Raw genomic sequence first — 15,454 nt, forward strand, 5'->3', positions numbered from 1 at the left:
GCTGAGCAGGCATTCATGAGATACAGTAAGAAAAGCCTCTTTCCCCCTGCCTCTCGCTTCAGATGCAGGAACAGACCAGAGCGCTGTGACTGTGTTAGTAGCACAGAGAGAGCATGACTGGATTGGAATCTCACAGGAGTGACAGCGCTGTGAATGAAGCCCCGGTCGCAGTCGTAGGCTTCCTCTGTGCGAGGGGAGACGGGGGAATCATTTAAAGTGAGCCGAGCCATCTCTGGACAGAGCAATGTGGCCGAGAGGAGCCGGGCACGGGAGCTGCTTGCCATTTGGATAATCTCTGTTCTTAGCCTCAGTTCTGTACAGCATCCCTGTTTTTTGAGAGGCAATGTGGAGTCAAGGTTTTATATGGCACTTGGGATAAAAAGCAAGATCACATCTCTCTCTCTCTCTCTTTTTTAACCAAACCAAAATAATTGGTTTCTCATCTCTCTTCCCACTCTTTTTTCTTTTTTTCTTTCATTATTTCGTTCTTTCTTCCTTTTTGCTAGTGGGAGGGGGAGATTGCAACACCAAAGGGAATGTTTTCTGTGCGGGAGAGACTTCTCAACAAGTAAGCACTTTGTTTCCTAACTCCTGGCTGAGCGGGCTTCAGTTAGCCAACTGGCTGCTTTTCCAGCACACATTATTCCTTGACAGGATGGCAGGCAAAAGAACAGCTGGCAGAAAACAATAGGGTGGTGGGTGGGAGAACCAAATAAGGAAACCATCCACAACCTGCCCCCTCTCAATAAAATAAACCTACAAATATCATCAGTAATAATTGTGGGACACTTTTGACGTCACGATGCGCCGATCTAGCACGGATGAATCAACGTATCACAGAAGCCCTTCTCTGGACAGCAAGGATTACAGTTTTCCGAATGGCGCCTTCCGTCGCTACAGCAGCATGTATGGCGGCCAATTTGGGGCCGCAAGCAACTCTTTTTTTGGATTCCACACTAACCCGGGCCCTAAGGCCACCAAGGCTAAGTACACGTCCCCCAAAGGGAACAAGTATGTGGTCTTTTATTTGGATCTCTCCTTTATTTTTCTTCTAGAACTGAAGAGGTGCAGCATGGCTCACAACTGCCTGCAGTGCATTAAGTACCTCATGTTTGTCTTCAACCTTCTGTTCTGGGTGAGTATGAATAATTGTGTGAGATCTGTTGCTTCAAAAAGTCTATAGATTGTTTTTCTCCAAACCTTTGGGCAGTGTGTAATGTTCAACACTGAGAAACTGGGAGCTGTTCTACACATTATACAGAAGGAAGTTGTAGACTGAGGTGGCATAATCCTGGACTGTGCCACTTCAGGCTACAGGTGGGGGTTTCCATGTATTTGACGGCTCTGTCATGTGAAAAATAATATTTCTCCGTATAAAACACTGGCACGACAGGGAGAAACTTTTAGCATGGACCTCTGTCTGATGTGCTGGTTTACTATATGGTGGGAGCTTTTTATATGGGAGCATTTACTATGTACTGGGAGCATTCAAAAATAGGGAACCCCCACCTTCAGTTTATATTGGTACATTCCAGACTTCTGCTACCTCAGTCTACTATTTCATTCTACGTAATATGTAGAATGGCTCTCAATCTGGCATTTACCAAGTTGTTTGATGAGTTCTTATGGGCCAAGAAAACAGAGATGGTTCACTTGTTCTGTTTTTCCATGTTCATCAATCCTGCTAAAATGCATGCATGTTTAGATGCTGTTATGAAGACTGTGAAATTGCTTATCCTTGTTCCATCCAAACTTGTGCGTGTATCCTCAAACGTAAATATCTAGTTAATTCCTCTGCAAGATCATTAAGCTGATCTCAAACCTGAGTTCAGTTGGATTTGCATAAAGTTTCTCTGTTTTAAAGGTGGTTCTGGAATGATATTTTGAATGAACAGATGTTGTTGTTCTGTGACCTGGAATTGTTGCAATCAATGTGCATATTGTAGGAGAGCACATGATGAGATGGCTACCTATTCCTGACAGTGTCATTAATATTAGTGATGCTGCCGCTGGAATAAAGTAGGTTAGCAGGCTAGCACTTGGTTTTCTGCAGTGAGGAGAGACTTCTCTTCACAGAAATAGATTTACTGGGCAGAATATGTGTTGGACAACCCAATTTGTAACTTCCAGCCTGTATGATAAGTTCTATCACATTACTTTTATTCCCTGAACAGTATCTGAAAATCCTGAACTGAAAGGAATTTTGTTGCTTTTTAAAGTATCTCCATGCAAGTCCTTGTGTGGGAATATTGTGTTGGTGGAAAATCATGAACAGTGCCGATAAACTTTTCTCTTGGAATAGCGTCACAAGTTTTCATTAGCAACTGGAAATGCCTTGCAGCTCCTTCAATCTTATATTAACAGATTCTGGCTGAAGGATGTGTGATTCAGTTTGTTAACTCATTTATGTAGCATATTTGCTTGTGTACAGATGGTACAGCATGTGGGGAAGTGAGGTTTATTTTAGCAGGTTCAACTGCTACCTTTTTGTGCCAGGAAGCATTAAGCAAAGATCAAATCAACTGACATAACCTCACATCATAAATAAACAGTATTTTGTTAAAGGAAAAAAAATGTTGGGGGACAGCAAAACTGGCAGTACCTGAGCAAAACCTGCAGTGGCATCTTAGTGGCACCGCAGTCGCCAATGACCCGTGTTCTCTCACTTCCCCTTATAAAGCCTTAAGCAGACGTTTTGAAGAGACAGGAATGAGGTTAAAGAAGGGGATGGGGAGAAGGCAACAGCTGTGGCCTTGTTAAGTGGGGCGAGGAGGTGGGCTTGATAACTACTTTACAAAGGTCAGGTTTGGCTTGACCCGCCAGCCCTCCCTTCTCAAAGTACTTCCCTCTTCTTTCTCTCTGTTCCTTACCAAGGATATATGTATTTAACATTTGCTCGGTTCCTAAGGGAAGTTCTGAAACATAAGGAGGGAAACTCCATTTAAGCTCTGGATAATCTGATAGAAAATATCAATCAGACTAGTCTGTTTTTGAGCTCCTGATTGTCTCACATTACTGGGGGGTCCTGAATATCCCCTGGTCTTTATCCCAGCTTATCTCCAAGCTTCCTGAAAAGACGGGACTGTGGCTTTCTTGTCCTTTTAAGTCATCCATTTCTCTAAGGCTTTTGTCTATTTCTTACTGAGTTTAAAGCTTGGTCAGACAGCTGAAATGTATATGCAGAAGAAAATTAAGATTTCTGGCATAAATCATCTTCCTTAAAAATGATGCACAGGAGAGCCGGAGAGCCCTTTTCATTCATCCTGCAGTGTAGCACATGCATATCTTTTTAGAAAGGAATTGCTGCTCGTAATGTGCATGCAGTTACAATGGAAAGACTGAAAAAGAATGTTTCCTTGGAATGGAAATGTTACAATGGTATTTCTGAAAGTGAAAGGTAGAAATTGTTTCTCTTTTTTGCATCCTTCTCTTTTCCTTAAGATTTTGGCCCCTAGGGAGGGGGCATAACTCAGTGGTAGAGCACATGCTTTGCATGCAGAAGATCCTAGCTTCATACCCCAACATCTCCAGGTAGGATTGGGAATGTTCCCTGCCTGAAACCTTCGAGAGCTGCTGCCAATCAGTGTCAACAATACTGGGACAGATGGACCAATGGTATAGGGCAACTTCCTATATTTCTATGATCAGTAGAGTGCAGGAGTTGTGAGTTGCCCATGGCCCAAGATCAGGAGGTCATAAAAAAATATTTATGAAGCTATTGCACAATTGTGGTTGGTCATGTACTCAAAATGCTTAGACATTTTAATGATTCTATTTTTGTTAGTGTAAACCTAGTTAGTTTTATATTTTTTAGCATCATACAGTTGAATTATCAATGTTTAAGAATTAGGGATTATCCTGAGTTCTTAAATACGTTCCTAATTGGTCACATTAATGTATTCTTCTTGTTAACCTAACCCAACCCATAATGCCATAAAATCACTTTCACTCTATCAAGCAGCTCTCCTTTGTTCAAACAGAAATAAAGACCCAAGTTTTCATGATTGAAATGTCCCATGGTGGCTTAACTGAGCCACTGTAGTTTGCAGGCACCATGAGTGCCTGTTCTTTAAACCAACCTTACCCCCCCCTTCAGTCATAGGTTGTCATGTCATGTGAACCCAGTGAGGGTGGATTGTTGCCATGGTTAACAAACTACCCACAAGTTGAAAATAGTCTGTGGGTTGTAGGTGGTTTATTAACCACACCAACAACCCAGCCTCACTGGGTTCGCATGACATTGACAACCTACAACAGGAATGGGTTTGGTTTATGGAACAGGCCCCCATGAGCCCCTGCAAACCACAGTGGCTTATTTCAACCACCATGACTTATTTTAATCAAATGAACCTAGCCAAAGTTTCTTGTCTAGCAGTTTCTAGTCGCTTAATACCTCTATGTTTGGTTATCTTTGTCATTTTGGAAAGGGCAGGAGCACCTATATTTAGCCAAGTCACTGGTTATGCCCAGGAGTGGCCATTATAGTAAAATGGGCCTACTTACAAAGGGTAGTATCCAAAGTTAGTCCTACATTGAGTAGATCCATTGAAATGAATGAGACATAAGTCCCATTCATTTAAATTGATTTACTCTACATGAGACTAACATTGGATATTGTCCGAAATCTGCATACAAAAGCCACACCTTTGCTTTTTAAAATAAATAAATAAGATGATTAGTTTAGATATGTTGACAGTGTTACTATGGTTATTTATTAAATATAGAAAAGCAATCACAACAAATGCTCTTACCATTCACTACCATGCTGCATGCATTGTACCATATCCTATGCATTCCTGCTGCCAATTAAAAAAGACAACATGCTAATCCATGGTGGTTAAGAATTTTGAGCTAAACATTATGGTTTAGCATGTTGTGTGAACCATGACTTAGCATGTTGTGTGAACCATTCCTAACCATGGTGGCTACATAACCATGATTTATTTAACTCAGTCATCTTAATATATCCAAGAGCGGGCCTTTATACTTTGCTGAGAATCTATTTGCCTCCCCTACTGAAATCTGAAATTGCATTTCTGTTTATTTGAGCCATGGGAAGAAGACCTTTGCACTCACTTCCTGCAGGGGCACAGAACCTTTTTCAGCCTGGTGACTGAACTGAATTTCATTGAAGCTTTTGGGGCCACATTCCAGTGGTGGGCAAGGCCAAAGACAAAAGGGCTAAATATCAAAAATACCAGCTTATTGTAGCTTAAAGTTCTCACTGCCAGAAATTAAGCTTTAGGAGAGGCATTTCAGCCTTTTAGAATTGGGGGGACGGGGGGCAGGGGGAAGAACTGTGCAAAAACCTAGAAACCATCATATGATCAGTGGTTAGGGAAAAGGGGTGGGGACATGGTCACCTGGGGACCCCCAGAGGGCTGCATTGGCCAGATTCCTGTGGTTCAATATCTCTGCTCTACTGCAAGCAATACACCACTAACTATGACCTTTTCCCAAACTGGTTACTCTGACGGATAATTCTTAATGAATCTACAAGCGCCAGAAGAATGTGGCATTAGAGATTTGAAGTGTATGTGTGTGTGTATGTCTTTAAACCTCTAAAACTGTGAGAGGGAACAGCCTAAAGCTGTGGGCTTCAAAGGAGAGAGTGAGATGATGAGATGGGAGCTTGTTCTAGTTTCAATATTCACGTTGCAGCCAAACGATCTTTGTTGAGCCAAGTCCTCAAAACAAAACAGTTCCAGCCAGTGACTATGGCAAATGGTTTTATGCAGTGTGATAGCTGTGTTGTTGTTTTTTAAAAAAAGTTCTGAAGATGGTCAGAACAAAGCATATGAACTGTGTTCATGGGAAATTGCAGACAGCCACAAAGAGAACCTACAGTTGCAGGGAGAAATGGTGGTGGCAAAAAACGTTGAATAGGCTGAAAGAGGAACATAGAGGAGTGGGGGTTGGCTGAAAGTAGGTGTCTGGTACACTTTTCTCAGCCAGCACAATACTGGATTGGAGAAGATGGCTGTCCAGGGACGCAGACAATATGCAGACTTGTTTATAGAACACCTCTCTTGTAATGGGTATCATACAGTATATACCTATGGGTCTGCGACCATCACTGGAAATTGTGCTGATTTGCTATTTAACACACACACACACACACACTCCAAATACCTTCCTGCAATACTATACTGCTTGACAATTTCATATCTTCCTTCCAGAAAACAATCCACTTTCTGTTCCTAGTTTTTGCTTGTTATCTATATTAGTGTTGCTTTGAGTTCCCCTGGAGAAATCCACAGGGACTATGGAATGAACTTTTCTGAACAATTTTCAAATATGCACCAGAATTTGGCCAGACAGATTGCTTTGTTGTTCAGGTGCTTTGTATCGTGGGATTTGTAGTGCTCATAATGTGGAACAAATTAACTGGTGTGTGTGTGTGTGAGAGAGAGAGCATGTGCAATCATATGTCGAGAGCAAGTACACTAGTGTACATGTTTAGAATTAGGGACAAGCAAATATTTTGCTTCATGGCATGTCTAATCCAAACATAACATTGTCTTTTGACTTTCTAAGTTTAAAATCCTTCCTATCTCCTCAGGGCAGGATTAATCGAAAATGTACCTGCATCAGCAATCCTGCACTTTCAGTACCTAAAGTGTTCACTCTAGACTTGTACAAATTTGTTCTATCATTTATTTCTATAAAAATAAGCTCCCTTCAAGCTTACTATACTTTTAGGGTGCTTCTAGACAGAGGGCTTCTGGAGCTACTAATCAGAAGGCATTGTGCAGCTCTTTCACCTATTTCTCCTTAACAGAATTTCTGCAGCAAGAGAAAAAAATGTAAGAAGCAGTGGGAATATGTGGGAGCAGGGCTGGATTTACATACAAGCTAAAACAAGCTACAGCTTAGGGCCTCACATTACAGGGGCCTTGCATTAGAAAGAAAAAAGGGGGGGAACATTTATAACATTGCCACCAGGAAACCATAAACATCATACAAAATGAAGACCTCTTCAGAAGGGGGAATAGTGTTATTTGGTTAGGGTCAGTCTAAATTATCTCCAGGGATCCCTTACTCAGTGCCTCTGATCGCAAAGAGATCGAGGATTTCCCCCAACTCTGTAACTGTTAAAATTACATGACCATACATTTCCGTTTAATTGTACAGCCCCTAGTTTATTTAATTTAATTTATTGCATTTCTATACCGCCCCATAGCCGAAGCTCTCTAGGTGGTTCACATAAGATAAACATTTAAAAACAATATACAAAAATTAAAAACCACAACATGCAAAATTCACATACATTTAAAACCACTATATCAACTTTAGAAACGATGAGCCAAAAAAACAGACCCAGACTCATTACATATTGCTAAATGCCTGGGTGAACAGAAAAGTCTTGACCTGGCGCCGAAAAGATGACAGTGTCGGCGCCAGGCAGGCCTCATCAGGGAGATTGTTCCACAGTTGGGGGGCCACCACAGAGAAGGCATTTTGCATTTAAAGTTTTTATGATTTGTTGAAGAGAGATGTTATAGCTTAGGGTCAAAACAAGTTTAAATCTAGCCCTGCATGGGAGAACTACAAGCTGAAAATGTTGTTAACTGCACCACCACCCCCTGTAAAATTCCGCTAATGAAGTAGGGCAATGACACAATAATCGCCTCATCCAGAAGCACTGTAAAACAGCTTTTTGGTGCAATTAGGTTTTGCCTATTCTTTACCCTTGGATTCGTAGAGCTCCATTAAGCATGTGAGATGTTCATCTCAGAAGCTCCTCACAGATTATGGCCAGGATAGAACTGCACACCTTGTTCTGCCTACCTAAGGGGCATTAGAATGTGTTTCTTGAACAACAGCCCCACATGCCACATATCACACTGCTTTTAATGCTGAGGGGACTTTCAAAAGCAGATCGTCACAGGGGAGTCATCTCCAACCCCAGTGCTCTCCAGATGTGTTGGATTTCAGCCCCTCATCATTACCAGCCAGCATGGCCAGTGAATACTTGGTAGCAAAACTGAGTTTGTTGTTATGTCATGTGTGGAATTGCTCTATTAGTAAAGATTTAAAAACAACTTCTTTTTTAATTGAAGAACTTGAATTGACTTCTGCCATGCTGCTGTAAAGGAAAGGTGGGAGAAGCAACCAACTGCGTACTTTCCCCCCATTGATTAATGTGTGAAAATGAGCATTTTCTCCAAATGAGCCTTTTAAAAGTGTGCGTTTTTCTATCAAATGCATTTTGCAAATGTGATCACAAGCTCAGGAATATGCAAACTTTGCCTGCAAAATGGATTCATGTTCAGGGTTGCAAATGGGGCAAGTTCTGAGATCTAACAAACCGAAATTAAATTCTTGCGTATTCCTGTACTGTAAAATATTTGCCTTGTTTTTGATCTTGCACAGCACCATCTGCTGCCCATTTAGAGATTGTGGTAGATTAGTGGGAAGCATGCTTTTCAACCCATCTCTTCTCAGAACAGGCAACTTAGTTCTGTAAATTATCTCCTCCTCCTCCTCCTCCTCCTCCTCCTCTTCTTCTCTCTCAAACACACACACACAGACACAGACACACACTGTTTTATTGAGAAAACAGTGTTTCACTACAACAGCACATTATTACCCCATAACACATTAACCAAATTTTAAGCAATATAAAATGTGAAACTTATATATACTTCTAAAGTATAACACTGCTGTTCTCTGCTTCCCAGAAAGAACAATGTAGCAGTTCTAATCACACACTAATGAGAAAATAAGAATGGAAACCCTGATATAAAGCATCATTAAGTAATGTATTGCTGAACCTGGAGGAAGAGATTATGTATTTAGTGAACACCATCAAAAACTTTCAGCTGCTATCAGCTACAGTCTACAGTTGATGAAACAGTTGACCTTTGCTCCTGAGTAAATAGGTGTAAATCTTGTCATCTCTCTAAGATGATGATTTCCCAACATTTTGTCACAATATAAAATGACAACGAAACAACAAACGTGGATAGGGTAGAACCATAAGGAAGAGGAAAGCTTGATTTCTTAGTGGCTTTGGGTCATTATGGGTCAGGAGCAGGTTAATTTCCACCCCAGTAGTGCTTTGAAGGCAGCCATATTTCTGCCTATGAGGAAAATGAAGTGCTGTTCCTGGGACCTGTTGTAGTGAAAGCCACTTGCCATCGATGCCTAACATTGCCCCAGACCTACTTGTCAGGGTACCCACAAGGGAGATGAAACATGTTTTTGTATGTAGAGTGCAGAGAGAGGCAGTGCACCTCCACAGGGGCTTTTGTAAATGACAAGAGTTCGGGGGGGGGGGGCATTGCTTCTTTTTGAACTGCACACAGATAGATGGATAGATAAGGGGAGCAGGTGACTTGTATCATGCTGGTGAAGTACATGTGGAGGGATGGCCTGCATAGTGCAAGTTGTCACATACTGGACATCCACCCGCCCATCACAGTGAGCTGGTTCACATGGCACAAAGGTGGTTAGTAAGTCACAGTGGCTTGTTAACCATCCTGCACATGCCACCTGAGTTACCTCATTACTCTTGCCAGGTGTGGCTTGTCATGACATCTGAATTGACTCCTCCTGGCGAGAGTGGTTGGTTGGAGATGGTTAACAACCACCCAGCAATCTTAGAACAGGCCATGGCTTCTGGGTAGTTTGTTAATGACCTCAACCAACCACCCTTGCTGTGTTCAGACATCATAACAAGCTTCACCCACTGCTGGTTATTAGGTAAATAGGGTGGCAAGCAAACAGCATGTGCTGGAGTGGTTAACAAGCCATTGTGGCTTATTAACCAGCCTTGTGTCATGTAAACCCTGTCAGTGATAGAAGATACTTGCTCTCCTACTTTAGCTCTTGGAAGATCCTGACTCATATCAGACTGGATTATTATTTATGCTGTGATTGTAGTATATAGACTCCCCTTCCTGCATCATTTCTACAGGCTACCTGGCACTTGCTTCTGAGCAAACAATGTAAAGACACTACATGAGTGCTGTCCCCATGTCCCAGTAGAACAAATATGTGATTGTGTAGATCACAATGCATTAACCATTGCAGCTTGTCTGGTCTGCATCATTTTCCTCTTGAGAGCAGTAAATAGGAGGTCATGGGAGATTTTGTCTTTTTGCATCCCTTAAGATGGCATGCCAGTCTGCTGCCCTTATTAGGATTTGTGTTGAAATGTCACAGTCGAGCTCCTTAATCTCTGGAAGAGGAAAAGCCTCCCAAAGTAGAGGCAATCCACTGTGCTTAACTGTAGGGGCAGTTTAATCCTAAAACCGATAACTGGCTGGCTGCTCAATGCATAAAGAATTCAGTCGTGATGTGCTCTCAATGATGACCTCCCCCTGAACATAACCACTGGGTGGCGGTAGAGAAACATTGCTTAGGTCCTGAGAGACCAAGTGGGAATGAAACCTGTTGTCAAAATTAAATTAGAGGGAGAGATTTCCGAACAGCACCTGCTGCTGTGTGCATTTGGATATAGTTCACTTTGCACTTGCAAAGTGTTGTTTTTGTTCTGTGACAGAGAGAAGCTAAGACAGATGGAAATTCTACTGGCATAAATGCACACACACTACTACAATTTATTTTTTAGGTTGTAAGACAAGCATTAAATAAAACGAAACAGTGAAGCAGTTACTGAATGGCAAAATGTCCAGTATCTTCTTCATCTCCTTTAGATCTCATCATGGACTTTATTGGGCTAGAGGAATTAAAGGAGAAATACTGTGCCAGCTTATAAGTCACATAACGCTTTATACCCTTAGTGGTGGTTTTCAATTCATTTACCTTTCAAAGACACAGCGGGCAGGTAATAAAAGGGGGCAGGAAGCCTAGGAACTCATTGTTGATCTATTCCAGATCTATTCCAAAACACCTTTATAGAAAAGTCTGGAAATAGGAATTTCCATATTTCTTTATTGAAATTGGGGAATGAAATATATTTACCCCCACACACAATGGTTAAGGTACTTCTGCACTAGCCGATTACTATAAAAGTCTGAAAACGGGATGTTTTAATGCCCAGTGATAAAAACTCAGGGCATGAATTTCGCCTCATAACACCAGGACAAGAAAAGCCAAGGAACAGATGAGGCAAACAGTTGGATTGAATGAGGCTTCCTGTTTACACATTGGAGAACAGAGAGGAAGGTTTGCTGTGCCCACTATAAATGTAAGTCCAAAAATAGAAAAGGCTGGCCATGCATGGGACATTCCCCTTTCTGTACTTTAACACTTCTGTGTGAAGGAGAGATTTCCAGGAACATACCTATGTTTTCAAAATGCAAGCCAGTATGAATGGTCTAGTATGGAATACATAATGAAAATAATTGGTTGTATAGGTATTTTTTGTAAGAACTGTAGCCAAAGAAATATGAGAGATATGCCTATTATTATTGAGGGGTCGAAGAGGTCATCTTTTCAAATTACCCCAAAATGTGTCCTGTCCCAAATGAGTGATTTTAGGACATACTGGGGTTCATGTCATATAGGTATTTGCTTCCATTTTTGAGCAGATCTGATTTACCTTAAAAAAAAAAGTTCCTTGGAGAAATTATCTGAGTGATATAATGATATAGCCACTGTTATTCCTGAGAGCATGATGTTGGAAAACATGCTGCTATAATGGCAAAAGTTGATGCTGACAATATCTATGTGTTGCTAAATTCATGCTAATCATTTTCTCCAACAGGCTGTGGCTGCCTGTGAACAATCACAGAAAATGATTGTGTGAACTGTCTCTGAGATTTCTCTCCTCTCATTTGTAAAGGATATGAAATCAGAGGGCAAAGGGAGAAATAGTGTTCATGTATATAATTTGTTCAACAGTAATAGTTGGCACTGAACTGAACATAGGAATTTCGAAGCCTATGTCTGAAAAGCAGGCAGTTTTTCTCCTGGGAAAGATGGTGGTTGATGACCAAAGCAAAATAAAGTAAGAGTTTTAAAAAGAACCAAACAGTTTTTATCCTAATAACATGTTGGAATGAAGGACATAAGTTGGAAAAGTACACTGTTAGATTACAATGTTGTTTTATATTGCACATAATAGATAATGCTGAAAATGGCTTCAGGCAGATCTACAGCACAAAACCCATTTGCATAGTCAGCTAAACGGCTCTATAGCCCAAACACCCTACCCTGGGGCTAGATGTAAAAAATACTGACATTTCCTAAAATGGCACTAACTGTTTTTGAAGATTATCATGTTAACACTTTCTACCAGGCCTAAAATGATATTTTGTCTTACTGATATTTAAGATCAGAAAAACATAATATACTAGCCATTTAGATGAACAGGTAAAAAGATCTGCAGCCAAGAAAATTGCTGGGCCACTTGCCCTCAAGCAAAAGGACCCTGTTTATTACCCTCAGGTGTTTTTTCTTTTGGTAAACATCTACAGTATTTATTTATTTTATTTATTTATTACATTTCTATACTGCCCAATTGCCGGAGCTTTCTGGGCGGTTCACAAAAATTAAAACCATTCAAAGTATAAAATGGTTACTTCTCTGACACTTACTTCTCTGACACTTGGTAAGCAATTACCCTGGTGGAAAGATTACTTCCTGTAGAATAAGTAGGCTGTTATTTATTTAAAAATAACAGCCTAGTTATCTTTGCCTATGAAAATGCTATTTTCTATAAACAAGCAATCCTTCCTTCATATTTTCCCACTAGTTTCATTAATGGATGAACTGCTAAATGCAAACTGCTGAATGCATACATGATCAACTGCCTGTGAAAAATGCTGCTATGGCATTTGCAAGGATAGGGCATACTTTCAATCTCCATTGCTTTTTAAGGATCTGACCCTGATTTTATGAAAACCTTTAGAGAAGTTACGGAATTCACAACCGTGTGCCAGTAAATGTTGAGTGAGGGCAAGGAGGCTGGATTGGGGTGGATATGTATCTGGTCCTGGAGGAGTAATAAGCCTGGGTAAACTTGGGGAGGTCACTAGCTCAGAGGTAGAGCACATGTCTTGAATGCACCCTCTCACCCAAATTTATCACTCCTACTAGACCAGATTCAATCCATAGTACCTTCAGTTTAAAGGATCAGGGAAGAAGTGATCTGATAAATTTCTCCCTCACACATTGGAAAGTTGCTTCTATTCAGAGTAGTCTAGACTTTTGCAACCTGGTGCCCTCCAGATGTTTCAGGCTACAACTCCCATCATCCTTGACCATTGGCAATGCTGGCTGGAGCTGGTGGGATTGAAGTCCAAAAAACAACTGGAAGATACCAGGTTGGGGGAAGCTGGAATAGAAAGCTGAATTAGAATCAGAGTTGTATGAGAAATTTGTTTCAATTGATTTTTGTTCAGAATTTTCCCCAGTTCGCACCTTCCAGAGCGAACATGGACTCAGTCAGAATCTGTAGTCAAAGTCCTTATATTTCCAAGCTTGCAAAGTGATTCACAGATGCCCCCCACCCCCAAACTGCATTATACAACATGGGTACATTGGAAAAAAATCTCCATGAAAAAATATGCACTTCTGAAAAAAATGTGCAGAAAGGCCTTTAATCAGTGGGAGAAAAATGCCTACATTTCAAAGATGCCCAGAACTGATACACGGAAATATGCACAGATTTACATGTGAAAACAGCAACAACAACACTCGCAAGGGACTTGAGTTTGAATGAGCTTTGAGGTGGAATTCAGAGAACTTCAGTGACCTTTTGTCCTGCTGATTCAGAGACATCCCTAGATTAGATGGACAAGAATGTAATTTGGTACAAGGCGGCTTCCTACATTCCTGTGTGCACAAAGATGAAGGTCTACACTTCCTCCATTCAGGCAGATTGGATTCTGTGGAGCAGAGCTCCAATGTTTATCCATGAATGTTAGCAATAGGAAGTTTGGATGGTTATCTTTTCCTAGTTATGGAAATAATTTAAAAAGACAGATTTGATTTGATTTGATTTGATTTGATTTGATTTATTACATTTATATACCGCCCCATAGCCGAAGCTCTCTGAGCAGTTTACAAAAGTTAAAAACAGTGAACATTAAGAAGTATACAAAATTTAAAACCATAAAAAACATTAACAGTATAAAAACAACAGTATCCATTTTAAAAAACAACAGTTCTGGGGTCTGTTAAAAAACAAACAAACTTAGTGTTGTTAAATGCTGTTAAATGCCTGGGAAAAGAGAAATGGCCTGCCTCATTCACATCTAATCTAACTGGGGGAAACCATTAAGATTGAGCATCTTTGCCCCACCGCTCTCCTCTTTCACACAAATTTCCCATGCCCCTCTGAGCATTTCATGTTACCATCAACAACATCACACACACACACACACACACACACACACACACACACACACACAGACATAATTTTTATGTCCATGTCATCCTCATTCTTTTGTTGCAGCAGAAGCTTTAAAGAAATGAATACACAAAAGCACTTGCAGAACATTGGACATGATCCAGCCTAATTTATGTATTTTTAAATCAACTGATTGCAATGGGAGTGTTAGTTAAGCACATACTTTACCAATGAAATCAATGGGAGCCATTGATAATTTTAAAGGTACTGTTAAGTAGTTTAATCTGAGACTTGCTTGGTGTTACGTACACTGGAATTCTAGGGACCATGACAAATGTGATATGGAAGATCTGTGATCAGCATATACTCCCCCACCCCCCAATATTTTGTAAAGTTCAAAGCAGCTGCAGTGAGTATGTACGTGAAATGGCTGCGGAAGCAGTATGGTGGGAATGCTGTTTTCCCAATCTAAAACTGTGCCCCCCCCAACTGCTATTTGTGAAGATAAGGCTGAAGCTCCCTCCCTGTCCCCCAGTGTACCAAAAATATTATCCCCTGCAAAAATGGGAGTAGTTTTCTTCGTATTTCTTGAGACAGCGGGGAAAGTAATTCTGTTGGTGTGTGTGTTTTTAGAGGTGTTGCTATTTTCCTTAATCCAAGGTTGCAGAACCTCCGCCCTTTGGGCTTAGTCTGACCGATAGAGGTTCCATATCTGACCTGCAGAGCCTCCTTGGTTCCTCCAGGGTTTGGAGCATGGCTCCAAGCCCCTCCCTCTGTAGAAATCCCATGTGGAGGCATCCCTACTATTGTTGTTTATTTCAGATCAGAAATAAGAACAGGGATGTGGGTCCCTGTGTCCTGTCCCTGAAGGAGATGGCATGAGATGCCTGGAGGACATGCCTGACTCAGCAGGGGCAGGGAAGAGCATGCCTCTTGCTGTCCTACTATCTGCATGCCTGCTGTTATCTCTGATCAGCAACTGGTGATAACAGCAAGGATTCCTCCTCTATCTGGAGATATGCTATAATGAGGGATGTGGGTCTCGGCCTCACCTCCCAAGCGCCTGCTTTCTTATACTGTCCAGTCTAAAGCAGAAGTTTCTGAGTCGATTGGCCAGACACCTTCCAGCCCATCTTTGCTGATGTACAAGCTAGAGAGACACAAAGAGAACAGTTATGATGCTGAATT

At 41.1% G+C, this 15,454-nt stretch overlaps 1 protein-coding gene across 1 annotated transcript in view; it reads left to right on the plus strand.

The window, feature by feature from the left end:
- Positions 1-483: 483 nt before the first annotated feature.
- Positions 484-15,454, plus strand: part of TSPAN4 (tetraspanin 4) — a 232,412-nt gene continuing 217,441 nt past the window's right edge. Inside the window, exon 1 of the mRNA XM_063117103.1 lies at positions 484-1,135. Coding sequence (XP_062973173.1) covers positions 803-1,135 — 333 coding nt within the window. The 5' untranslated portion in view covers positions 484-802. The remainder of the gene's footprint in view (positions 1,136-15,454) is intronic.

Source organism: Elgaria multicarinata, chromosome 2 (genome assembly GCF_023053635.1).
Source record: "Elgaria multicarinata webbii isolate HBS135686 ecotype San Diego chromosome 2, rElgMul1.1.pri, whole genome shotgun sequence".
NCBI classification, from domain to species: domain Eukaryota; kingdom Metazoa; phylum Chordata; class Lepidosauria; order Squamata; family Anguidae; genus Elgaria; species Elgaria multicarinata.